The 27148-nt window shown below is 54.6% G+C and overlaps 1 protein-coding gene and 1 long non-coding RNA gene across 8 annotated transcripts in view; one reads left to right on the plus strand and one right to left on the minus strand.

Annotated features, from left to right (window-relative positions):
- Positions 1–27148, plus strand: part of FOXP4 (forkhead box P4) — a 51128-nt gene that overhangs the window by 4014 nt on the left and 19966 nt on the right. For 6 of the 7 annotated variants that reach the window (XM_070777959.1, XM_070777958.1, XM_019986141.2 and 3 more), the window contains exons 2-3: positions 13683–13917; positions 26004–26099. In XM_070777959.1, the coding sequence (XP_070634060.1) occupies positions 13699–13917; positions 26004–26099 (315 nt within the window). In that variant the 5' untranslated portion in view covers positions 13683–13698. Of the gene's footprint in view, positions 1–12172; positions 12741–13682; positions 13918–26003; positions 26100–27148 lie in introns of those variants that run through there. The other variant, XM_070777956.1, reaches the window with a different exon arrangement.
- On the minus strand, positions 12488–17143 carry LOC139178948 (uncharacterized). Its single transcript, XR_011563383.1, has 2 exons — positions 17021–17143; positions 12488–16644 (listed from the first exon to the last, which is right to left on the minus strand). It is a non-coding gene; the product is annotated as an uncharacterized lncRNA (long non-coding RNA).

Raw genomic sequence — 27148 nt, forward strand, 5'->3', positions numbered from 1 at the left:
AGAACATGGGTCACAGGGGAAAAGGCTTTGGAACCTGCCAGTGGTGATGAGACTCTGGAGAACTTAATTAAGCTCTTCGAACCGCAGTTTTCTTAAACATAAAGTAGGTCAGTGATAGCAGTTGAGAGCATGTTTGCCAGTGGGATGGAAGAGCAAGTGTAAAGTACCTAGAACGGTGCCTGGCACACCGTAGTACTGACCAAGGGGTAGCTTTTATTAGATTCTCAGCACTGCCAGGCCACGTGCTGGACTGGAAATTAATCTCCATTTTAAGGGTTAGGAAAATAAAGCCTAGAGAGAAGAAACAGCTTGTCTGAGGTCACATAGTTAGTTAGTGGTGGGGCTCCTAGAACTCCCACCAGTGTAACTGGTAGGGCTTGAGCCTCTGCTATGGGGAAGGGAGAAAGAGGATGGGAGGGCCTGCCACTTCCCCTCCCTCTTTCATGGGCTCAGGCCTGGGTGCCCCTCAGTCCTCCAGCGAGAAGGCTGGATTTCCCCTTCCTGTCTTCCTTTTAAGGGAGGATCTGGGCTCAGGACTTGGGATCTCTCAGCTGCACAAGACCCTGGAAGGTCCACCTCCCCCCAGCATCCTAAGGTGCTCATGGACACAAAAGTGGGAGGGATAATACTCTAGAACACAGAGGAGGAAAAATGGTACCATCTTTCTCTAAAAAAGGGAGACTCCTATGGTTTGGAACCCTGGCTCACACAGTCTTATGGAAGATAGATTTGGCTGGCAGTCTCAAATCAATCTGGGACCCACCTCTGGATGGATCACCGTGGAGAAGCAAAAAGCTCCTTCCCTTGAGGGTGAAGTCACTGTCTTTTTCAGTGTTGCCTTCCTGGATTCTCCATGGAAATGCGTACCTTCACCCACGGCCAGTGCTGCCCTGTTGGGGGGCACAGGAACCCTCTATTCCAACACCCCCCATACCCAGGCTTGCAGATACAGTTGGCTTGTGAAGTAGCATTCAGGTGGGTCCTGGGAGGAGCCTGGACTCAGAGCATGCCTGCCTGACCTAGAAACCAAGAGCTCCCAGCACAAAAGATACCCATTTGGACAAGGCCACAGTGTGCTGGACTAGAGAGTCAAAGCTGCTAGTGCCTCAAGGAGTGAGCCATTCTGGCCTCGGCCAGGCTGGTGGTCTTCCTTCCTTTGATCCTTGTCCCCTGCAGCCTGTTCGCCTGGGCCCAGAAGCCCTGCCTACCTCCCCAGGCCCCATCCTCTGCCCAACTGGAGCCTCCCAAGCTGGGACCAGAAGCTGGGTGGGGTCATTGGTGGTGCAGGGTGTGGGGAAAGGGTTTTTTCTCTCCCACTGGGAGTTTCTGACCATACCTACCTGGGCCACAAGTGCAGATGGGAAGGAGTGGGGATGAGACGGTGGGTTTTTCTCAGACGGTTACAGAGTAGGGTGTCTAGACTAGTGACCCCCCTGCATTTGTTCAAGATAGGCAGGGTCAATGGGTGGAAGTTACCCAGAATTTCCTTGGGCAGCGAAGGAGAGACAGATGATGGTGACTGGAGGGAAGGGTGGGTTGGGGATTGGAGACCGGGATTCCACAAACCTTGTGGAGCCATCACTGTGTGCGGTGGCCTTCCACCGCTGAGCTGCCAGAGTCTCTCCGAAAAGAGGTTTTAGCAGAGGTGGCTCTCTTGCAACTTGGAAAATCAGAAATGGAGCAAGTCCCCCAGTGAGGATCTTTCCCACAGGTGCTGGTGGTGGGGGGCAGGCTCTGGTTTCCATACTCCCCAGCCTGGACAAGATGCCTCGTCCTAGCGGCTGAGTCTGCAGGAGGGCTGAGCTGTGTGGAGGGAAACCGGCCTAGTGGGCTGGTGAAGGGGCTTCTGTTTCTTCATTCCGGCGGCCAGCGGGCAGACTCCGTTAGATTCGGTTTCCCAGCTCTGGAGCCCAGGCTTCCAGGAGACCCAGGCCGAAGGAAGTTGGTCCAAAAGAGGGTAGCATATACTTCCTCCCCTCTCTCCTTCAGGGGGTTCTTTGGGCAGAGTGTATGCGCCTTGAAAGAAAAGGGCACGCTGCTGGGGAGCATTTGGGGGAGGGATGGGGACTCGGGATTTACAGGAGACCGAGGGAGGGGCGGCTGCCGCTTGTGCTTGGGCGCAGTGCTTCTCCAGGCTTCCGCATCTCCAGTTCGGGTCGTCTCCGGGCCGGGTCAGAGTCGCAGGCGCATGCGGAGGTCGGATGTTGAGGGAGCGTAGTCTGTCCACTTGGGGGAATCTTTCCCTTCGGAAGCCTCCAGGGTTCCCAGGAGAGGCCGAGCTCCAGGTTCTCGCGCCCCGGCTGAGCGCAGTCGTTCAGGATTGCTCGCCCGGCCAGTGTTTCCCGGAGCCTCCGCAAGCGCATTAGTGCGAGGTGCCGGCAGCTCCTTGATCTCTGAGACCTGAGCGCTGGGACGTGCGCGCCGAGTGTCTTCGGCCCTCTCCGAAAAGATGCTGGGGGCTTTTGAGAGGTCCAGGGAACTCTGGAAGAGGGGCCGGGTGGCCTCAGGTCTTTCAGCTACAGGGAGGGTCTCCCACGCCTTGTGCTGACCTCCTTGAGCTTGGGGCCGGTCTGGGTTGCGTGGGTCTGAGACTCCCTGGTGAGCGGCTCGGGTAAGCGCCACTACCCGCTTGTTCATTCCCTCTGCAACCTTGACCATGGACCATGATGCTCCCTCTCTGAGCCCCGGTTTTCCTGACTGTACTGCTGGGGAGGGAGCACCCACACTCCCCTTTCCCTGCTCTCCACTTTCTTGCAGCTGTGGAATGAAGGGATTGGGAGTTGGGTGAGAGAGGAGACTGGTCCCCTTTGTTCCACCGCCTCCGCGGGTCCTGCCCGACAGGGGCGCTGTGGAGCGCGGGGCAGCGACCCTGCGGCCCAGAAAAGTCTCCTCCCCCCCAATTAGGCAGCGGAGCCTGATTAGAGGGGCCACTGCGTGCCCCCTCCCTCCCGATCCCCATCTACGAAGATTTCCCTTCATCAGAATCTCACATCCTCCAGAAATTAATTTGATGCCTCTTGTTATCAATTAATTGAATCTCCTTGGGAGAGAGAGCTCAGCGAGGAGGGCTGCAGCTTGGCCCTTGTGTGCTGCCGCTCTGCCCTCCCCCTCACACCAGGACAGCCTCACCCCTTCCCCGTTTCTATTTTCCTGCTTTGAAATTTATTTTCTAAAATAAAACCACTGATATGGGCCTTTAGCCCAGTTTGGCTTGGATGGTTACCCATGGACTGGACACTACCTGAGATTCACCCTTCTGAGCTGGTGGGGGAGGGGGCAGTCTTCCTCTCCCCTGGGCCCGGTTTGATCCCTGCATTCATCAGCAAAACCAAACCCTTTAGAAATTTGGCCATGACCTTGATTCTGTGTGCTTCGAGGTCTGCTGGTGAGAAACTCGAAGAGGAGGATCAGGCTAGGAAGATCTGGGGACAGAATCATATACACACAGATAAACATCCTAGTTGGCAGAGGAGACATTGATCGACCAGGCTAGGGACTGTCAGTCACCAGGAGTTTATTCTTGTGAAAGTTCTGTCCTTTTTAGATGAGGCATTTAAGATCTGTTGCCCCCACCAGGGCTGATCTGTTAAATGTACAGCATAGGGCACAGGTGTGTGCCTCCTGCCAAAGAGACCTAGAAGGTCAGACTCTGCCTTCTGCACGGAAGATGGAGGAGGAAGGTTCTAGAAGACATCCTAAGTCTGGGAAGGGATTATGGCAGGTACAGAGTGGAACGAGGTGGTCACCGGACCCTGACTGAGGGACTGTGATTTGCCATTTCACATACCTCCTCTCCTTGTTCTTGCTTAACAAGTGAGGTCCCCTGGCCCAGAGAGGTGATTAACTTGTCCAGGGTCACACAGTTGACTGGAACTTGCCCCTCTAGAATGCTGGCCGTAGGACTGAGATCACAGCTGGGCTAACTTCACCCCTTTGTTGGCTCTCACAAGGTTTATTACAGTGGTAAATTTCACATAAATATCTCTGCTTGGCTTCTTTTGAAAAACCCAAACACTATCAAACATGGAGCCTGTATTTCTGTGGGGTAAAGATAGGCTGGGGTTGAGTACCCTCCGAGTCCCACTTGGCCCCCTTGGGGAGCAACTTTGTCATGGAGATTTTGCTGAAATGGCAACCCACTCCAGTATTCTTGCCTGGAAAATCCCTTGGACGGAGGAACCTGGTAGGCTACAGTCCGTGGGGTCGCAAAGAGTCGGACACTTCACTTTCACTTAAGTATTCTAGGAAGAGCTAGGCAGGACGGGTGTCCGAGAGGCTTTGCAAGGTCTGTACAAGCTCAGAAAAGACCTTTAAGGACACCCTGACCCACATCTAATTCTCGCACAGCTGCTTAAGAACTGATGGTGGTAGATGAATTTCCCCCCCTTCTTTCTACCACGGAGGGAATTTTAGGGTCTTACGTCTTGAGGGGTCTGTTCTAAGCTGAAGTTAGCCCATCCGTTCCCAGGTGAACCCCTCTATGAAAGTCATCACCCTCTTACCTGCCATCCCCAACAGAAACTTAATGTACTTTTTGGTGGGGGAGAGGATGCTTTCTTCCAAGAATGGAACCACAGGTGGGGACTAGAGAAGCACTGGGCTGCAGTAACCTTTCCGGAAGTCATCCTGGAACAGGGAGAAAGATGTGGAAGGATCCTGTATCTTGCACATTTGAATATGGATGTGTTTTTTGGATGCCTCTGAGTTGGTACCCAAGATTTCTGTAAATGCCACTGCTAGATATCATCAGGGGAGACAAAGAGAGGGACCAGGGCCCAGAGAAGGCCAGACCACTGGTCTGTCCCAGGCTGGCAGGAGCCCTTCCTGTGCCCACGGGAGCCCCCTGGTGCCAAGGGCACTACCAGAACCAGGCTCCAGATGGCCTCTCAGGCCCTGGGTGAGTACCCCACCCCTTAACCAGCAGGCCCCCCACGAAAGACGGCACTATTTAATTAGCCATCTCTGATTAACCAAACTTGGCATTCGGCTCCTCTTGCCCTCATCTTTCCCAGCTCCGAATCAATGGCTTTGATATGCTAATTAGGGAGTAATTTAATTTCAAAAGGCCGCAATTAACAAGGGTGTTGTGGACATGCTGTAGTTAAGCGGAGTAATCTAATTTGCATTAGTAACAAGCAGGGACTAATTAGAAGCTTAATTAGACACTTAGATGGCTCTTATGTTTACTTTCTTAACGAGATGGAGTGGGCTCTTTGGTTCTCTTTTTTTCTTTTTCTCATTGTTAATTCTTTCTTTTGGTCACGGTACTCGAAAGAAAGAAGTGTTGAGGGAGGCCACCTTGCTAGGGCCTGGTGGAAGCATTTTGGGGCAGGAGCCAGTGAAAAGTGTGCTGGGGCAGGGGCATGGTGATGGTGGCGAGGCAAGGTTCGGATTCCTGGGAAATTCCAGTGACCGCCCTCCAGGCTTTGCCACCTTGAGATGGAATTCCAGGGAAGAGCTCTGGTTTGGGAGCTGTAGGGTTTCAGTTTGGCTCAACCTCCTAGCAGCCGAGAAACCTTGAAACATCACTAAACTTCCTCAAAGTGTGGTTCCTTCAAACGTCACAGTGAGTGCCTGTGTGTGACAGGACATGGGAAAGAACTTTCAAGGCCTCTGTGAGTGGAATAGTTGTTACTAAAATATATTCACAAATTGTGTGCCCAGGCTTCACTTACTGAAGACTCAGCTCAGAAGTCACCTCCTACAGGAAACCTTCCCGGAGCATCTTACTCCCTCGAGGCATCCATAGCCAGCCCCCTTCTCCAGTATCTCCTGAACGTAACACTGGTAAAGTTGTGTGTTGTGTAGTCAGTTTTCAACCCTGGCTGTACCGGAAATTTAGAATGCTGTTAAAATTCTCCATGCCTAGATCTGACTTCCCAGAGAATCCAATTAAATTGATCCGGGGTAGAGCCCAGGTGGGGGCTTCCCAGGTGGCACCAGTGGTAAAGAACCCGCCTGCCAATACAGGAGATATAAGAGACAGGAGTTCAATCCCTGGGTCAGGAAGATTCCTTGGAGGAAGGCATGGCAATCCACTGCAGTATTCTTTGCCTGGAGAATCCCATGGACAGTAGAGCCTGGTGGGCTACAGTCCATAGGGTTGCAAAGAGTTGGACATGACTGAAGCTACTTAGCACACAGAGCATATATATGGATATTTTTTAATGCTTGTGTTTGCCTGTGTCTGTCTCTCTCCACCAAGCTATAACCGCCCTCCCGCCCAGCAAGGGCTGTGTTTTATTCACTTCTGTGTGCCCAAATGCCACTACCCTCTGTGGCCAGCGTCATTCACACAACTCTGTGACAACTAAAAAGTGCTGATTAAAATATTTGATGTCATGTGGAAATGGTTATGATAGTAAGTGGTGAGTGGGAAAACAAAAATTCAAACCATGTACAGATTATGAACCCAAGCTCACGTTTTAGAAGTTTATATGCAAAAAAAAAAAAAAAAAGTTTATATGCCCAACGAGAAAGAAAATGGACGAGACTGAAAGGGGTGGGGCCCCAAAGTCTAGCTCTCCAGCTGGTAGACTTACAGGTACTATTCATTTATTTCCTCTTCACATGCTTCTGCCAAGATGTCCTACTTTTATGATTAGAAGATAAAGTTATTTGAAACTTGGAGGAGAACCTAGAACAGAGAACCCCGGGATGGCGGCTCACCTTCCAAATCAGAGGCGGCTACAGACTTCTAAGAGGCACGTCCTTAGCCTGGCATGTGCACTAGCTCCTTGGGCTTGGAGGTTTTGTGCTAAGAAGAGGCCTCGAATGATCCCCGAACTTGGACACCAGATAGTTCCCAGTGTGCCGTTCAGGGAGATTCTTAGGCTGAAGTGAGAATCTTAGCAGGGAGCCCAGGGCACCAGACTCTGACCCACACAAGAGCGTCCCACAGTCCAGGGAGGGCCCTGGAGAGGGACTGAGCTTTTTTTCTGGAGCTCTGATGGCCCCCTCAGCCTGAGGAGAGACACTGCCCAGGCTGATCAGAGTGCCAAGCGGTCATGGGGCTCGCATCACCCTACCTTGCTTTGGGGAGCCTATTGGGAGCTACAGAGACATTCTAACCCTTGGGTTCTATCTCACTTTCCTCAAGTGCTGAAGAGAGTGAAAATGGACGAGCCTGGAATGGGTGGGGCCCCAGCGTCAGGGCCGGGATGAGGGGATGGCATCTGGTCTTGCTGGGTCCCCACAACGGTAGTAAGTAGCCTTCTCTGCATACCTTCAGGCAGCGATACCGCGGCAGCCCTGTGAGGAAGGGTTACTGTATTAGCTTCACATGACAAATAAAGAAACCAAGGCTCAGATGGTGACCTCACTGCTCATGTTCTAATTACAGAGCTAATAAGAGACCAGAGCAGGGTCAGCAGGTAGGAGGTCCAATGAGGGGCTGGGAGGAAAGGCCGAGGCCCCCAGGGCTCCTGCAGGAGCCCTCCTCTCACCTGGTGGCCCGAAGCCAGTGGGCCTTCGGGGCCTGAGCTGGATGGGCAAGGGGATCCCCAGGCCTTGGGATGACAGATTGGGAAGTATCCTTCAGGTGCTTGAAATGCCAGCGCTCGTTGTGAAGAGCCCTCTGCTTTACATCCCTTGACACAAGTGGGATCTGATAGCAGGACAGCTAGAGGAGGAGGAGGAAAAAGAGAAGGGAGGAAATAAAAGGCAGCCCCATGCTCTGTTCCATATGGTACCTGCTTATGTGTGGCTTTTTTTTCCTCTAAATTGCACCTTATGAGAACCTATCTTTGAAAGTCCCCCCACCGCCATGTGGACTATTTATAAAGTCTTTTATTGAATTTATTAGAACATTGTTTCTGTTTTATGTTCTGATTTTTTGGCCATGAGGCATGTGGGATCTTAGTTCCCCAACCAAGGATTGAACCTGCTCTCCCTGTTTTGGAAGGTGAAGTCTGAACCACTGGACTGCCAGGGATGTCCCATGTCTTTTTATATAATCCAGAATTGCATCCATTTCAAAGACTCTTTGCTCTGAAGGAAGTCTTCAGAAACCAGTGACTGCTCTTGTGAAGTCAGGCCTTTTGCAGATTGCTGTTCCCCCTACATTCAGTGTACACTTTGCCTGACCGATACCTGCTTATTCTTCATTTCTAAGTATAGATGCCAGTTCTTAAAAAGAAGCCTTCTTTGCTCCTCCATATAAATTGAGTCTTTTATTTGTTCCTTGTACTCATATTTATAGAATTTGTTTTATTTGAGCTTATCTACATGTGTCCTTATTTATCGTCTGCCTCACCTTGTGGGGACATAGCTCCCGGAGTGCAAGGCCTACTCAGGTCTGCACAAACACAGGCTGGCACGTGGGTAGGTGCTTAAATATTTGTTGAACCAATGAATGGATGAAGGGTCGTTGCTGGTGAAATATTCTCCTGGGCAGCATCAGAAAGAGAAGAATGACTTTGTGGCCAAAACTTCACAATACTGGCTAAACTTTCAAAAAGACAAATGCCAAATTTACCCAGGAAAAAAGGGAGGTGAAGTTGTACCTCCATTATTACCAGTTGCCCTCAAAACACCCAGGACACCTACGCTGGCTTGTTTGAATTTTGTAAGCCAGTTGGGGGCCAGGACCGAGTTTTAGTATCCTGTAGATAGGGCCTCACTCAGTGCTTGGCTTAACTGGCCACGTTGAATGAACAAACGGTCTTGGAGGTAGATCACCTTGTTTTGGCCACCAGGAAGCTCATAACTGAAGCCAGTGCTTGTTGCTGGAGCCCTGCTGTTGCCTTGGACAGGCCGAATCTGCATCACCTAGGAACTTTTAAGAAATGAATTCTCAGGGCATTCCAGGCCTAAAATCAGAAGCTCCAGGCTGGGGGCCCAGTAATCTGTATTTTAACAAGCCCCCCAAGGCGATTCTGATGCACCGAAGTTTGAGATCCTCTGGCTTAAGGTCTTGGCCCATTTATTCTCCCTTGTACTACCCCATGGTATTATATTTTAAGTAGCTTTGTCTGTCTTTTATTGCAGTCGGCTTCCCAGTCTTTCTTGGAAGTTGATAGCGTTATATACATTGTAAACAGATAGCTACATCTAGTCCAATTTCCCCCATCATCCTACGGAGAAGAAAAGGGAAGAACTTGCCCCAAGTTAAACTGCAAACTGGTGACAGAGGTAGGGCTAGAAGCCAGCTTCTAGTCTAGCCTAGTCTCAGGCTTTCAACTGCCCCCCTGACAAGATTCTAGGTTTCCCAAGGGCTGGACCCCGGTGTCTGCTATTTCAACTCAAATCACCACCACTGCTCTGGGTACAGGTTACCTGTGGTCACGCCCCCACCAGCCGGGCTCCCCCTGAGAGCTGGGGGTGCGCCCCTTCTCCGGCTTCGCGAATGCACGTGTGAGCGTGTGCGCCCTGCCGGATGCGCGGCCCCTAGCCCCTAGCGAGAGCGCGCTGGGGGCTGCCCCGCCCCTTCCCTCGCTCCCTCCCTCCCTTGCGGGTAAACTCCGGGCATCCATCAGTCTGTTAATTGCACTAATTAGAGATCGCGGAGGTGTTAATTGGAAAACCCTGGTATTGTGCCTGTTTGGGGAAGAAAACGTCAATAAAAATTAATTGATGAGTTGGCAGGGCGGGCGGCGCGGGTTCGCGGCGAGGCATAGGGTGTCATGGCAATCGCTCAGATTAAGCGATTGTTAATTAAAAAGCTACGGTAATTAATACTCCGTACACCATATGGGCCCGCGGAAAAGGCACAAAAGGTTTCTCAGCGTGTGGGGCTCCCTGTTCCTTTTCCCCTCCCCCCCAGAAAGCACCCTAACCTTTGGGTCCTCCCTTTGGCCCCAAGGTAGGTGGAACTCGTCACTTCCGGCCAGGGAGGGGACAGAGGCAGGCCCGGCGCGTTCCAAGCCGGTCCATGCTGCGAGCCCGCGTCCTTCGAAGGGCCAGGAGCCTCAGGGGAGGTGGGAGAGCCCCCAGCGGCCCCGCAGATGCCCCCAGAGCGGAAGAGGCGGTTGCGGCTTAGACCCTGCTTCCTTCCTTCCTTCCTTAACTAGCCAGAGGCTCTCAGGTGCCCTGGCGCCCCAGGGGAGCCCTGAGAGACCAGAAACCAGGACCTGCCCAATGGTAGGACCAGCACCCCAGGGAGAAATCCTGGAGCACAGGGGATGACTCTGCGCTGCCCCCAGCTTGCGGCAGGGCAGGGTTCAGGGAAGGCTGGGTGGGCCATGACCGAATCAATTTTAGGGAATCCTAGAAAGATCTTGTTCCCTCTCCTTACATGTCCATTTGAAGGAAAAAAAAGCAACCAGTGACTGGCCCAAGGTCACCCAGCTGGCCGTTGAAACCAGATGGTCTCCTTCCCAGAGCGCCTCTTGGCTCCTGCAGGTGGTCAGTCAGCAGCTCTTTGCTGAGGACAGGGGTGTCCAGGGCTGGAGCTGGCTTGGCAGAGGAGGGAGTGTGTGGAAAGAGGCAGAGGGGTGGGAGTGAACAGAGGAGGGGGCTCTTGGAGGGGCCCCCTCAGTACCACAGCAGGCAGCCCAAGTTTCCACTGGGAATTTTGAGGCCTGCATTTCCCTTTGGGAAAGGGATAGCTTTGATTCAAGTGGACCCTCCGTGTCTCTCAGCTGCCACTAGAACTTGGTGGTTTCTTATCCACACACTGGGGAGTTTTATTCCTGGAGCTTCCAAGTCCGAAGAGACCTTCAGGACCACCTCGCCACACAGAGACAGGGAAACGGAGGCGCAGAGGAGGAAGGGAAAGGATTCACAGCTGCTTGTGACTGAGCTCAGGCGCCCTGACACTCAGGCCCCTGTCTCCTCCCGCCAGAGTCCAGATTCCCATGGACACTGGCTTTCTCCCCTATCCTTATGGGAACCAGGCATTGATATCAAGGCCTGCCTCCAGCACCCCACCCCAGCCACCCCACCCCTACCTGGCTGGGCCCCAGGCACACAGAACCTGCTCACCCACAGTGCGGGAACACCCCAGCGCTGTTACATCATCCAGCAGAGAGACAGGCATGAGGCTACCCTCTGCCCATGTGCTTCCCCTCGGGAGGGCAGGTGTCTCAGGGCAGAGGTGAGGGTGTGGAGATTCCTGGGAGCACCCACCTGCAGATTTGGGTTCCTGATGGTGGGCGGGCAGGAGCCTGGGGGAGGGGGCAGAGCAGAGTGCCACGTGGGAATTAATGCCATTCATACACCCTGCGGAAATGACTTTTCAAATGCATATAATCTCAAGCATGCAAATGAGAGGCTTGCTTCACCCTGTTTAATATGAATGATCGGCGCTTGAATAGCTATTATTATACGCCACATTGCAGCAATTATGTTGTTCACTGGGTGTCGCTCTATATCCCCCCCTCAATAAAAAAGAAAAGAAAAGGACACTTCTGTTTGCATCCTCCTTCCTTTTTTCTCCTTTTCTCCAAACTTGCTGTCTGATCAACTTTATGGTGTGTGTGAGTGTGGGAAGGGGGGCACTCTCTCTTACCCCAAGGAAGAAACTGCTGGATTCTCTCTCCTTTCTCCTGTGCACACACACACATACCCCTGAGGCTCTGGTCTTTGTCCCCAGGGGCCCAGGAGTTCTCAGATCTCAGGGCAGCTAGACTTGGAATGAGGGCCAGGGTCAGGCCGAGGGAGAGCAGAGCGGCCCTGCTGTCTCCCCCTCCCCCTTGGGTAGCAGCGGGGGTGCCCAGGCCTGAGTGCAGGAAGGTGCTCTGTAGGCTGCTGGGGGGAATTGAAGTGGGTGGTTGTGGGGAAGGGGCTGGAGCCCTGTGCTCTCGTGGGTGGAGGATGGTGTCCATGCCATCCATCATTTGGCAGCCACTGGCCCCCAGGCTGACACGGCCATTAAGGCCTGAGAGGGAGTGCTCAATCTCTTCCAAACCGTCACCCCCAACCTTGCCCTTGCCCCCGGCCCAACTCCTCTCGGAACCCAGGATTGGGAGCCGCAGCTGGGTTGGGGGGGGGGTGGGTTGTAAAAAGCCCTTGGGAACACGCAGAGAAAAAGGGACACTCCAGCAGCGCAGGGTCACCCAGGGGGCCGCACAAGAGCAGGTGTGATGTGCCACACGTGGACTGGTGGCCTCCCCAGGGGCCCTCAGCAGTGCTCTAGCCCCCCAGATCCCCCATACCCTCACTGTCCTTCCCATTCTGAGACAGTGGGGCAGAAACAGCAAGGGGCTCAGTAGGGTGACGGGAAAGAATTCTTCCAGAGTGAAAGAGAATTTGGGGGCTGCCTCTTTGGAGAAGAAACTAGGGCAGTCAGTCTCTTCCAGCCGTTGGTCTGTTAAAGCCCACCCGCACCCAGGTATTGGGTCAGGGACTCCATGTGTCTGTGGGGTCTGCAAAGGCCAAAAGGGAATCAAGAAGGGCAGGAAAGATCACCGACTGGCTTCCACCCCTTGATCGCTGTGTGATCTGGGCCAAGTCTTCGACCTCTCCGAGCCCAGGGCCTTCACCCTTACAAATAGAGGGCAGGTGAAGAAGGGACCAATCATTTGTTGGACCTTAATTCTGCAGGCGATTTGTGTGTGCTGGTTTATTTACTCCTCACGGGACTCTGAGGCTGGGAGAAATTCCTTCTACAGACAGAGAAACTGAGATTTAGGGAGGTTAAGACTCCTGTCAGAGATCAGTAGTGGGTACCAACTGTGTCTTGTTGGCTGAAATCAATGTTCCTCTCCAGGGACTGTGGCTTTGGCAATAGCTGGAGACCCCAGCCTTTGAGAACAGCTCTGCCCACTGAAGCCCCCCATCTGCTTCGGTCTGTGTAACAGGTATCTGAGCTAGTGCACCCTCCATGAGATACAGAAGGAACCGCAGGGCCCCTCCTTGCTGGCCTTGACCATCCCAGTCATACCCTCTTGTCCTTCTGAGCATGTTTTTGCCACTGCTTGAGAGGCAGTTTGGGGACATGGGGGAAGAAGACACAGGATTCAGGCCTTGGCTCGGCCTTGGGTAAATCTTCTGATGGTCTGGACCCTCGGTTTCCCATCTGTAAAATCAGGACGAAAGAAACGGTCTCCCACGATTCTTGTGAGAAGGGGTCCGGGTGCCTGTAGAGACAGTAAACACTGAGAATCAGTTTTGGGCAAGGCGCTGGGCTGAGGGCCTTAGAATGGACGGTCAGGGAGGCTGGACCACCGGCTGCCCCGCGTCCCGGGGGCAGCTCCAGGCCCAGCTGAGGGACTGGCATCCAGTAGTGGAAGCTGGGCAGACGGCAGCTGCCTGTGCTGCAGCCGGGAAAGGAGGCCCTGCCCTTGGGGAGCTCCGGGTCTGGGGGGAAATAAACACAACGGCCATCACAGGTGTTGAGGGGAGGCAATATGGTGGCTCCCAGTGAATACCTCACCTGCTTTTAAGTCCTTGCAGACCCCTGCCCATCCTGGCTCTGCCTTACAAGCTAGCCTGGAGGGAGAGGCCTGAACTGGTTTAGGGGTGAGGCGTCGCCCCCTCGAGGAAATATGGGGCAATGGGGGCGCCTCAGCTACAGGCTGGAGCTGCCCTCACCTGGGCCTGGGGGGAGGGTGACATTAGGAGGGTCTGCCCCCCAGCAGGGGTCCCAGGGTCGGCCTCCAGGAAGTTGAGAGGGAGAAGCCGCCCCACGATTCGGTGGAGCTGTGTTGTTTGGGGACGGGGGTGTTGGGGGCATCCCTTGCAGGCCCGCCGTCCGGCCTTCGCGCCTCAGCCCCTCCCCCACGTCTCTCCTCCTTCTCCAGGTCCCGCTAGAGCGACATGATGGTGGAATCCGCCTCGGAGACAATCAGGTCAGCTCCGTCTGGTCAGAACGGCGTGGGCAGTCTCTCCGGGCAGGCCGATGGCGGCGGCGGCGGCAGTAGCGGCGGCGGGGCTGCGGGCCCTGCCGCAGGCGGTGCGGGCAGGGACTCGGCAGTGGGCGCAGACAGCAACGGCGAGATGAGCCCCGCGGAGCTCCTGCACTTCCAGCAGCAACAGGTAGGAGCCGGCACGCCTCCCCAGCCACCTGGGAGGGATGCCGGATCCCGGCTCCCCGGGGACCTCCGCTCCCAGTCTAGCTGCCTGACCTTAACATTCTTGAGAAGATCCAACCAGCAGGGACCACCAGCGCGCCCCACCCCCCACCCCGGGCCCTAGTGATCACTAAGGCCAGGGGAGAGCAGCCCTTCCAGAAAGGGTGGTGTGGCTGGGGGCCCTGAGATCTCTGGGCTTAGGCTCAGAAATGCCCACAAGGGCAGACAGATGGCTGGGCAGCAGGCTCGAGGGGGTTGCATCTTGGGCAGGCGGGCACCTGGGCTCTCCTGCACTCTGACTAAGTTAACAGGGTTGGGGGAGGGAGACCCTGCTCTTGGTGTCTCCTCTTTGGCCTAGGGGGCTCTGCACTCATTGGTAGCTTTACTTTGTATTGTAATGCATTCCCCACCTGAACCTCTGCCTCCGGCCCCTGATCCAAGCTGTGAGTCAACTCACAGGCACCAGGGGTCAGCGTACCCGGGAGGAGTTCACGAGCAGCAAGCAGAGGCAGGCCTCCAGGTCTAGTGCCCGACTGGAAACTTCTGTCTGTATCCTCCTCCCTCTTCCCCCTTCATCATTCCCACCCTAAACTGAAGAGTTCAGGAGTCCAAGACCAGCCTCTCTGAGGATCAGGAGGCCTTAGGGTGGGGAGCCTGGTTGGGTTATGACAGAGCAGGGGCCCCAGTTCCCAGCCCCACCCGGGAAAAAGGGAAAATCATGCTTGACAAGTTCAGGAGAACCGGCCCAGCCAGCCCTGGCCTTGGGATGCTCCTTCTCTTATTTGACATTGCTTCTCAAATCACTGCTGGTGGCATTACCCCGGCGGGGGGGGTGGTCCTGCCTCCCTGCCTGTGCCCCTCCCTGCCCTGTGTGCACAGGTGTGTGCCCCGTCATCTCTTGCTCTCCCCCAGGTTTGCCCTGAGGCTCCTTCTCCCACTTCATAGCCCCTAAGGGGCCCTTTCCCACCACACTTGAAGCCAGAGGTCAGATTGGAAGCAGCACTGTCCGAAGGCCGACTCCCGAGCTGGTTAGCCAGGACTGACGCAGGAAATGAACAAACCCAGGTTCTGTCTCCACCTCTCCTTCCCGGCAGTCCATCTGGGCCAGTCCTGGGCTTCCCTGAGCCTTGGCCTCTTGGCACCTGAAGTACAGGGACTGTTAGGATCAGATGCAATTTGGGCGTGAAATCCTTCCCCCCAGTGACTGATCCATACGGGTGTGAACAGAATTGAGGACTTTAAAAATCCCTTCCTCTTGCAAACAGTGGCAACTTGAGCAGAAAAGGCCTGTCTCCTTTCTCCAGGGAGATGGTCCTTGGGAGTTCGCTGGCATCTCCCAAGCTTGCCTAAGCAGGTTCCCTGGGGAAGAGACCCACAGAGTCTGTACCATCTATGGGGGACAGAAGGTCAAAGGGCAGAACCCTACCCTTTATCAAAACAATAACAAAACATACCAGGACGGAGATCTCCAAGGCCACCCATTCTGTATGGGTGAAAACTTCTCTCGCACCTCTAGGCAGACAGAGCTATGAAAATTTGTGAAAGTGGAGGGAAGGCTAGGGGGAAAGTTTCTTTTAAAAAATTATTTAAAGAGAAGACTGAGCACCAGTGAGCAGGATAAGCGGGGAGAGGTGTGGGGTGGGGAGAGACGGGACTGTCTGTACTGATCAGGTTTCTGTGTTCTGCGTTGCACTCAGGCTGTGTTTTACCATCTATATTCCACGTTCCAGTTATCCCTGTTTGTTTTGGTGAATATCCCAAAGTCCTGGAAAATCCTATATCTGTTTCACAAATAAACTGGGGTGGAGATTTGGAGGCAGGCGGAGGGAGGGCTGGTTTATCCATTTGCGCTCACTACGGGCGTAGTGCCTAGGGCCAAGGAAAATATTTGAGACTTAAAAAAGGTTTTCTTGGCTCCAAACTATGAAAAGAACCCTGCAAAATTAAAATTACAAAATTGTCAATTAAAAGGAAACACTCTGTGGGCCATCCTTCTGCCTCCAATATATGAGTGAAGCTTTGGCGAGGGGAGCTTCAGGGTAACGATTTTTGGTTACCCCCTCCCCCCCAACACATGTCTCTGACTCTTTGTTGGGAGAGTGAATGGAGGAAGAGGGCTGGGCCCAGCAAGTGCCTGCTCCCTCTCAACCCCAATCAGGAAGTCCTTGGAGGACAAACAAAAACTCTGTGCCTCTGTTTGATGCTTTGGGACTTTAATCCCCTTACCTTTGTGGTGTTGTTTGTGGGAAGTTTGTGTTGTTGTTATTCCCACATCATGGATAAGGGGGCAGCCAGAGGCAGCACTGACCTGTCCAGGTGCCAGGGATGGTAGATCTCGGTTCTCCCGGCTCCTGGTGTTTCCTTGTGCAGGGCTCAGCTCCTACCACACTTCGCAGTCCCCAAGGCAGCAAGGCCTGGCGCCTACTAGGTGCTAAATAAACCACTGTTGGTGACTGAATGAGAGCTCTCCACTCTCAGGCTAAAAGCACTCTTAAAACAAACCAACAAAAAGCAGCGCTGGCCGCCGGCTCTAAGTGGCCACTCCAGAGGCCGTGAGTGGGTCTGCGGGTGGCGCCCTGGTCCGTCCTCCTTGTGCCCCCGTGGCTCCTCTTCCTCTGTCCGTCTGTCCATCTGTCGGTTGGTCCCTGCCCCTCTGCTCTGGATAAACAAGCCCTGGAAATGCAGTCTTGGCCTTTGGGAGTAATGAGTTGACAAAGGAGAGAGAGAGATAAACAGGGCGAGTCAGAAGTCAGGCTGGTGACAGGACTTTAGGCCGAAACAAACAGTGCTGAAGAGGGCAGCCACGTCACTCTGGAACAAGAGCCGGCGCCGGTTTCCATGCAACAGCAGGCCGAGAGCTTGTTTAAACAGAGGCGGCCAGGGGGTGGGGGTGGGGGGACAGGGCTGGGCTGCCCGGCCCTGTCTGACTGGAGAGAGGGTCCCCGTCTGGTCTGGCTGCCCTGCCTCGGTCCAGCAGCCAAGGCCCCAGCTTCCTGCTCCCTCCTCCCAGCCCCTTTTCGGTGAGTGACAGAGCCCCACTGCCTCCACTCTGTCCTTGGGGCTTTCACCTGGTCTCCAGTCTCCTGGTGAATCTCCCCTGAGAAGAAGGCAGGGGGAGGACGGTGAACCTTGGAGCGCACATTCACTCAGCAAACATGCATGGAAGCTCGTTTGGCACCCAGCACCCTGCTGGCCTGCTGGGGTTAGTGATCCTGTTAGAGATGCCTTGAACCCAACAGGCGTGCCAGCTGCCCATCAACCCCTGCCTTCCTTCACCAAGCCAAAGTCTCCTTTGGCCCATATTTCCCCTCTAGGATGGCATTTTTTCTTTGAAGGTTACCCTTGCATTTTCTCCTAATCTGACTTCACCTGTATGAACACGTTCTTGGTGTGTAGGGCTTTCCCTGGGGTCTCCACAAATATCCTTTGGGCTCTCCAATGGGGGCACAACCAGGGCTGGGAGAAGTGTGTGGCAGCTCTAGGGAAGTGAGGTGGAGGGCCTGGGGAGGTTTCGGGGGCCAGGCTGGATGCTCGCTGGACTTGGGGCCAGGAGGACTGGGCCAGGCAGGCGGCGGGCGGGGGGGGCGGGCAGCGGGCAGAGCGGCTGGGCTGAAAGGCGTCCGGGGCCTCCAGAGCCGCCACTCCTATTGTCCTCTGGTTGCGGGGGTGACAGGTCAGCAAGGGTCACAGGAGGGTTGCCTAGCGTCTGGGAACTCCCACTGCAGTTGCTGTGGCAACCGGGGCCAAATCCCACCCTGTTCACATCCTGTGAGGAGATTCAGAATGGTTGGGGGGCTCTGCACATTAATGGGCTTTTACCTCAGCCCCCTCCATAGAGACGGGGGGTGGGCAGTGTCAGGGAGTTGGGGGAAGGAAGAATGGAAGAGATTTTCCTTTCCCTCCCCCATCTGGCTCTCGTGGCCCCAGCTCCTGGGGGGATGGGGTGGAAAAGGGGAGTCTTCGGAGGTGCATTAGCAGAGACACCTCACACGTGCTGACAGCAGTTGCCTTTCGTCTGCAGGTCTGGGGCCCATTTCTTAAAGTCTTCGCTCCCGCCCCAGATCCCATTCTTTCATCTCCGGTCCCACACCCTCCAGACTCCCTTTCTCTTTCTGTAGAATGAGTCCTTTCCCAGGAGGTGCTGGGGGCCCTGAAGGGAGAGTCAGGGCCCACACTCCTCAGAGGGGAGACTTAGAAAGTTCACGCGGGGGAGGTCCCAGACTTGCCGACAGCTGCAGGGAGTGTTAGAAACTCCCTGTGTCCCTCCTGCCTGGGAACAGGGGGCAAGTGGGAGGTGGGGTCAGGTAGTAAGGTGACGGGCAGGGTCCTGAGAGGGCCAAATTCCCCTTCTCATACCCCTCCTGGGTGACTAAGCCAAAGGCCCCCCTGTTTTGCGTGTCTGCCTCCTAGTCCAACAGGAAAGGAAGTTTCCCTAAGAGGGGAGAGAAAGGTAGAGGAGGGGTGTCCCCAGGCCCCTGCTTCCTCGGGACTAGGAAGGAGCCTGCCCACTGTACCCCCAGGCTTCCCTTCTGCTGTGGAATTCTGAGACCCCCTCTTCCCACCCCCCGGCCTCTTTCATCTCCCTTTTACACCAGAGTTCTTGTCCTTACTGATAACAAGTTTGGGGACAGTGGGGAGAATTGAGGGGGAAGAAGGTGAGTGTTTCCTCTTCTAAGGGTGAAGGACTGAAGCCAGGTGGGCATATCCCGGGACCCCCTCTCAGTGGGTCAGCTAGGTGTTCTCCTGCGGGACCCCCAGTGGGAGTCGGTGGGGAGGGAACCATATGCCCCGCACAGCCCCCACTCCAAACCCCACTCTTAGAGCCCCTGCGGGGTGGCTAGCGTGAGGGCAGTGGCTGGGTTCACGGCAGCCCTGAACCCAGACCTGGGAGCAGACCCGCTTCCAGAGAACTCCAGTCACTGGGACATGTCTGGGAGGGGAAGCGCCACCACCCCGCCACCCTCAGCCCACAGTGCTTCAGTTTCTTCCAGATCCCACTGCTGGACCTTCCTGGGGAGCTGGTTTTGGCCCCAAGAGGGGCAAGAATGGAGGGGAGGGCCGGCTTCTAGGGAGGGCCTTCCCTTCTGGGCCCTGGTGGGTTCTTTTGTTAATCGTCTTCCTTGGAGGGGTCGCATTCTCAACACACTTGTTGGGGATGGGGTCCTGAAACTGGGCTGTGTGTCTCCCACCCACGTGGGCCTGCCTGTATCTGTGCGTTGCTGGTTTTCATTTTAATGGTTCTAATTTGAGAATGTGCCGATGTCATTTTTACGAGGTTGGTGTAAAAAAAATTTACAGCCTTCCCCAAAAAGCTTTTTTTTTTTTCCAAGGGAAAAAGGTGTAGAATCACTTCGGGGGTTTTATGGTCTCCTCTCCCCCATCCTCCATGCCCCTCCTTCTCTGCGTAATTTCATTTTTATGTCTCTTTGCTGGAGGACAAAGCCTGGCTGGTGGAGAGCCTGGATCCCCCCAGGTCAGCACCCTTGGTGGCTGGGACCCCTGACCTCTGAACCTTCTCCCTGTCCTCTTTCCCTCCACACTCTGGTCCCAGAGGACTTGTATTTCAAGGAGTAGACAGAGGTTTCCTGTACCAGTCAACAAGTACTTATTAGGTACCTACTGTTTACTAGCAGTGGGTTAGATATCTGCTCTCAGAGATTATATCTGTTCTTTCATAAAATTCTCCAGCAATTTTTCCTCGAATATAGAATGCAATAAAAAACCCAGCATCCCTGTGATCTGGCTGCTGCTCATTCCTGAGACTTCCTCAGAAGCTTGGCCACACTGGCCTTTTTGGTTCATAACGCTCCAGCCTTACGCCTGCTTCTGGACTCTTGCACCAGCTCCTTCCAGTCGTATATACCTCCCCTGAAAGAGTAGCACCCTCATCCTCAGTGTGTCCTAGGAGGGATCCTCCCTGGCCATACAACCTAAGTAACCATCCCGCCGTCCTGCACGACATGGCCACCATCTCACAGCTCGCTTCACTGTGTTGTAGCGTCTGTCTCATTCGATTAGGATGTGAGCCCGGTTAAAGCAAACACACCGTGTCCCCAGTGTCTAGGACAGTGTGAGTGCCCTGCGGGACTTCATAAATACTCCCTGAATCATGGATAAAGGAATCAAAAGTCATATTCCAGGGGGACAGGTGATCAGGTGATAGGCCTTCCTGGGAGGGCTTTTCAGGTTTGGGGTGGGCTGGCCCCCTAAACACCCTTCTAGGGCCCCTTCCTCTAAATCTAGCCAGCTCTCAGTTGAAACTATCCAGACAGTTGAGATCCCAATTTTGCCAAAATTAGCTAGATGCAAACAAAAGTTTCAGTTTTGTTTATTTTGGCTGCCCTTCGCCACCATTGGAATTAAACCAGAGTTTTAATTCCTGGGGGTCCTTCATCCTGCCTGCCCACCTCCTGGCCGCTCTTCCCTGTTCAGAGCCCACGTCAGGCCCAGGGGATTCAGGTTCTGCTTCAGCTGCTGTATGACTCTGGGCACTTCACTGCCCGTCTCTGAATTTCCATTTCCTTATCGATAAAGTGAACTACATCAGTGTTTGGCAGATATTTTTGCTGGAATCTGTCGTAAGAAATACCTTTTGTTTGGAGCAGCAGCACAGTTTCATGAAACAATGCTTATGCTTATGTATTAACTCTGATATTTTCATGTGTGTGTGTATTTTTTCCTTTTTTTTTGACCTTCTCAATTGATATTCTATGACCCACCATTAGATCATGGCCAGGCCAGCAATTTGGAAAACACCAGACTAGATAACCCTTTAACCCTCTGGCTCACCAGGTCTGTGATCTGTGTGATGCTGCTCCTCTGTTCTCAAAGTTCAGTCCTTCAAGCTTGTCTTCCTGAGCACCATGTCCTCACACACACATGCACACGCACACAGCAAGGCTGCGACCCCAACACAGACCTGGAATCCTTTAGCTTGGAGAAAGAACTGGTAAACATCCCTGCACCTGACCTCCGCACAGAGGTCACTGGTCCTTCCCTGAATTCTCCCAGACAGAAATGAGGGTGTGGTCTCATTCCGTAGAGGAGAGACCCTTCTGCCCCAGGACTTGTTTTTCTTTTCCTAGCAGCTCCCTGTTGCCTTCCAAGCACTAGCTTCATTCCCCTCCATCCGCGCAGCCCTCCCTGGGTGCCATCCGTTATAAACCATTTGTTCCTAATTGTGGAGATCCTGCTAATGACTTCTGAATGGGCAGTGGGGAGGAGAGTTCGGCTTCATTAGCGAGACTGAGTTCTTAGGCTTGAGGGGGAGTGGGGGTGGGTGTAGATGGAAGAGGGGTTGGCTCACAAGTCCTTCTGGTGGCAGTGGGCAAACGATCAGGAGCTGCCTGGGAAGGTGAAAGATGAATCACCATCACAGGAGTTAATGTCCATCCAGGACCTGCTGGGTGCCACACTGCTGAGTACACCATGTACACTGTCTCGTGTATTCTTCACAACAAACCTCTGAGCTGACTACAGGGTTATTCCCATTTTACAGAGGAAGAAACTGAGGCTCAGAGCAGGATTTAGCCAAGGTCATTCAGTAGATGGGGGAGCCAGGATTTAGGTCCAGATCCCTTTGACCAGGGATCTGTTCAGTTCAGGAACTGAAAGGACCAGTGCTGCCTCCTTGAGAGGAAAACTAGACCCCACTTCCCAAACCACAGAGCTGGGCATTCGGTTTTCAGTCTGAGCGGTGGAGGGAGAGGGAAAATAAGCTTGAAAAGGCCAACTGGTTCCCAATTTCCTGTTGCTTCCTGAGCCCTCCATGCCTTCTCCCTGGTGGGATTTTTTTTTTTTTTTTTCTGGCTGTACCACGTGGCTTGTGAGATCTTAGTTCCCAGTCCCGGAATCAAACCCTTGCCCCCCTGCAGTGGAAACATAGAGTCTTAATCATTGGACCTCCAGGGAATTTCCAACCCTGATGGGACCCTAATTGCCTCTTTCCACCAAAAGCTGTATCTGGGTATCTCCGGCCTGCAGGGAGGGGGAACTGAGCCCACTTTCCCTCCCGGGGAGATTCTCTTTTTGGTCTTTCCCCCATTTCATCCAGCTGTACCCTCCCCTTCACGTCTAGACAGCTGCAAGCTCCCGAGACTTCAGGGAAGGCACATTTGTAGGCCTCACCAGACTGTGCATGAGATCACGATGATCCCTCCATGGGGTAGAGGGGGGCTGGGCAGTCGGCGGTGTCTGAACTCCACTTCCTAGCTATGGGACCTTGGGCCTCAATTTCCTTGTCTGTCAAATGAAGCCAGTGACACCTGCCCTGTCTAGCTCGAGGTTGGGAAGCTTCACCTAAATGTAGAAGTGCTTTGAAAACTGCCAGGCCCTGTTCACATGCTGGCTCCGGAGCTCTGTGTCAGCCTGGGCCTGCCTTCCCTGTTCAGCCTAGACTCAAGTACATTTCACAAGGGTGTCTGCCAGGTGCTGGTGGCCGGGGCAGGAACCCACTGATCCATTTAACAATGTCTCTGTTTTCAAGGAGGCCAGGACCTGGTTGTCATCAGCGGAGAAAGGGGGGCTGCATTTGTCAAGGTTGGGTGGGAGGTGTCATTTCCCACATGTCTCAGAGGTGGGCAGTCTGCAGTGATGTATCAGGCCCTAGCTGAGGCAGGCAGGGTAGACTTAACGCCTGTAGTGCCAGGGTGGTGACTGCGAGTCGGATGGGGCTTTAGAAAGTCTCAGACCTACCTGATCCCATGGGTGACCACCCTGGGGGAGGACTTCCTGGGCCAAAGGGCCTCTCCTGGCCCGCCCTTCCTCCTGGAGCACCACCCCTGGCTGGGGGTCTGGATGGGGGTGAGGATGAAGCAGCATCACAGTGCGCTAAGCATAAATGACCAGGACATCTGTGGAGGGGAGCTTGGGCCCCAAACCCCTGTCCACCCATCACCCACCCCTGGGCAGCTGTAGGTGGAACCAGGTCCCTCATTGGGTCGGGTGTTGGGGCTGGGCTGTAAACAAAGTCCATGAAATGAGCATGTGCTGCCCACTGTGGCCTCCCCCATCTTCTCTGTCACCCCTCAATCTTCTCCAAGCCAGTAACGAGGCAAGTGGCCATGAAAGTGAATGAATGAGTAAAGGATGAACGTATGAAGTGCCTGGAGGAACAGCCCGTAGGCTCTCCAGCCTCTGTGCCTACTTACCCCCAACACAACTTGATTTTCTGTCCCTGGAAGTGGTTTCAAGGTCCCCAGACTCGCTGTCCATTTCTGTTGTCTGTGGGGTGGGGGTCGCTATGCTTTCTCCCTTCTCCCTTCACCGTCCTGGTGCAGTCCTGGTGAGCCTGCCCTTCCAGACTCCAGTCAGCACTGCCACCACCTCTGGGCTCTGGCGCCCATCGCCGCTTCAGCCTCCGACGTCTCATCACAGCCCTGGGACAGGGCCATGTTCTGTTTCCCCAGCACCTAGCACAGTCCCGGGCACACCGGAAACTGGAAGGAGTGTGTGGGGAAGGCTGGGAGGTCAGAGGAGGTGACACGCTGGCCAGGCCTAGAATTTCACCTGGTCCGCTGTCACCTGGTCTAACAGGAGAAAAGCTCAGAGTGGTAGGAATTGGGGAAGTGGAGGTGGGGGGGCGGTGCGGTGACGAGGGCTTGCCTCAGGGAGTTCTCACAGGAATGAGATTGTAAGGCCCTGTCATTTTTTCCCTGTAAGTCTTGTAATTTCATGCTCCAGGGGCCCACAAAGTAGGAGAGTGAGGAGTGAATTCAGCCCCCCAGGCCACTCCCCCCATCAGGAGACTGCTCAGCGCGCCCCGGCTCAACTTCCCCTGGAAATCCTTCCCATGTGGCTCCTCTGTTCCTACTAGAGATCTGGGGTGCATCTGACCACCCTGACCAGCGCCCCTTCTGGGTCGTGTGGGCTGCCAGCTCCTGACCCCTGACCTTTCTACCCCATCTCTACCTTTGGAGGACGTAGAACATCTGTCTAGCTTGTGTCACTAGACCTGGGGGGGGTCCCTAAAAATGAGGCACATAGAAGCAGAGCCCCTTCCTGATGACAACTCGGCCACCTTCCTTCCTCTCTCTACCCCACACCTCCTCCCACAGCCTCTCGGAGCCCTTGACTCAGGTCAGATTTCTACTTTCTGATGTGTGTCTTAAAGAGAAGCACCCCTGGGCTAGTTCTCCAGGCTGAGGTCTGCAGAAAGAAGGGCATGGGGGAGGTCTAGGATCTGAAGCGCTGGTGAGGGCCACGCTAATCTGGACCCCAGTTCTTCCCAGGGACACATTCCCATAGGGAACACCATGGTGTGTTTAGATACTGTCCTAAGGTGAACTAGATTTAAGCCTCTGGGAGGCTCAGCTGTTCAATGAAAAGGCTGCGAAGGGGGTGTGCCTTTACGCTTGGTACACAGTGGGCTCCCTGAGTGTTTTCAGTGGGGGCCGGGGGAAGTATGCATGCATCCATGCCCCCTCTTCCAGAGCCACCTTGGTGGTGCTCAGCTTGCAATGTGCATGTGCGAGGGGGCCACAGGTGGGTTCATTTAATAGGTGTGCTGGGGAGAGGCTGGAGGAGCTGACAAAGGGAGGCGGAGAGATTCGGAAGGGAAAGGAGCGGATCCTGAGAATGCCAGCTGTGTGCCAAGCACTGGTCCTTTAACACCCCCATCCCCTGCGTGTTTCGGAGCTGGGTGGTGGCCCAGGTTTGCAGAGCAGGAGGTCTAGATGCACGGAGAGGGGATAACTTGCCCACAATCACACCACGGGGGTGGTGGGGGGCGGTGGCACAGCTGGACTTCACACTCAGGTGTGCCTGATGCCAGAGCCTGCTGTCCATGACCTGGACACAACCACTCCGGGCCCTGAGGAGGTCTTCGAGGAACCTGGGGACAGACAGATTTTTGCTTCTGGAATGTGGATTCAAAACTAGCCCTGTACCCCCTGCCTCTGCACCATCTACTGACCTGGAGTGGGAGGGGGTGTGGGTGAGGAGCAGGGATGGAGGGCTTGGCAGACCTTACAGAGAACTTCCTGGGCCCTCCATTCCTGCCAGACCTCTCCTACCCAACTTCCCACTCACTGCCCATCTGCCCACCTCCCCTACCCACTGACTGGCCAGAGATGCTCCTCCTGCAAACTCCATGCACTTCCCATTCCCATGATCCTACCACCTCAGGTCCATCTTGGCCTCACTGATAGTTCACACTCCCTTCAGGATTTAGTTCAATTCCCCAAGTGCCATGATGTCCTGGGCCTAGACCCCCCTGGACTCGTAAAGCCATGCAATGCTCAGACCTTCATCCACCGAACTGTGTGCTCTGACTTCAAGTGGATGATATTCCCATGAGCCCTCAGACTGACTACCTATCACCCAGTAAGACAGATGGCTTGGGAGCCAGGCTTCTTGGCCTCAAATCCTAGCTCTGATGCTTCTGAGTTATGTGATCTTAGGCATATTACTTAACTTCCTGGAGACTCAGTTTTCTTATCTGCAAAATGGGTCTGATAATCCCTACCTCACACCTTCCCAGGAGAGGATCAAATGAGATCGTCCCTGTTAAGTACCTGACACGTACATAGTAGATGCTCAACAAATAATCTCTGTTGTTAATGTTAATATTTTCTCCTGGATCATTGTTTGACTGCCCACCCTTCTGTTTGCTCCCCCATTGACATGTGTGTTATGTGCTCGGTCATGTCCAACTCTTTGGGACCACATGGGCTGCCCTCCAGGCCCTTCTGTCCATGGAATTTTCCAGGCAATACTGGAAAATACTGGAGTGGGTTACCATTTGCTACTCCAGAGGATCTTCACAATCCAGGGATTGTACCCATGTTTCCTGCATTGGCAGGCGGATTCTTTACCACTGCCCCATTGAGTCCCAACAGTTCCAGAGTGAGTCCCTGGAGTGAGTCCAGGCTCGGATCCCCAAAGCCTGGTGGCTTCTCTCAATGACTCCTAGCTTTATCCACAAGCCCAGGTGGACCCCGTGACCCACTCACTCATTCCCACCACCTTCCACGTGAACCTGACCTCCTCCCCTTCATTCTCTCCAAAAGTCCCTTAGAGCCGCTGGAGCACTGATGCGCCCCTGTCTTGCAGGCTCTCCAGGTGGCCCGGCAGTTCCTGCTGCAGCAGGCCTCGGGCCTCAGCTCCCCAGGGAACAACGACAGCAAACAGTCGGCCTCCGCTGTGCAGGTGAGGAGGACACTGGCTGGTTGGGGTAGACCGGGCACCAAGGGAGGGGAGGACCCGCCGGAGAAGCGCTCTGGCCCATCCCCAGTGCCAGAGAGCGGGCAGGGGCAGCTTCCCAGCGGGAGCCACAGTCACTGCCGGGTGGGTGGAGAAACGCTGCCCTCCCATCTGCACCTGACCGCCAGGCCTTCCCCCCAAGCCGAGTCGCTCAGAGTCTGAGTCTGACTCAGCCCTCCTCGTCTGCACCTCTCTGCCCACCGCCTCTGGTCTCTTCCCAGCACTTCTGGGTCACTCAGTCCGTCCCTCTCCCCTCCACTCCCCAGCTCTCACTCGATGAGGCCACCGCGCCCAGTCCTCCCCCACCTCTTCTCTCACCAACCCTCTGTCTCCCCACGTTTCCTGTCTCTTGATGTCTCTCTGTCTCTTTTGTTTTCCTTTGCACAATCTGCCCTTTTTTCCCCCTCTCCCTTCCCCCCAGTGTGCCGGCCCATCTGGCCGGCTGGGGGAGGGGAGATGGGGTGGGGGGCGGGGGTAAGCCAGGCCTTCTGTTTACCTTTTGTGTCACAAAGAACTTGGGAGAATTACAGTCTGAGTCGGGGTGGGTCACAGCTCCGTGGGTAGCCCACCCCCCTCCCCATTGCCTGGCCCAGCCACCAAGCTTCCTCGCTCTCCCCACCCCTCTCTGCAGGGAGAGGGGGGGTACTCTGAATTGGGGAGAGGATTAAGCGGGGCTTTGAAAGGAAGTTTATCTAAGGGAGGAAGGGTGAGCAAAGCTGGAGCCTTGGGGGGTGGGGTGCTGAGGGAAGGAAGTGGGGACAAGAGGGCAGGGCAGGGATGGGGAACTGGGTGCCTGGACAAGGACCCAGGCCTGGGTTTTGTCCTGGGGCTCTGAACGCAGATCTGTGTTTTATGTAAGTGCGGTCAAGAAGTTAAAGGTGCCAGACAGTGGCCCTCTTCTAAAAGCCTCCAATCCAATGAGACATCTTTCAGGGGGAGGAGCCTGGCACAGAGGGGTAGTGGCCTGGGTGGGGGAGGGGAGGACAGAATTCGGA

This window comes from Bos indicus, chromosome 23 (genome assembly GCF_029378745.1).
Source record: "Bos indicus isolate NIAB-ARS_2022 breed Sahiwal x Tharparkar chromosome 23, NIAB-ARS_B.indTharparkar_mat_pri_1.0, whole genome shotgun sequence".
Classification (NCBI taxonomy): Eukaryota; Metazoa; Chordata; class Mammalia; order Artiodactyla; family Bovidae; genus Bos; species Bos indicus.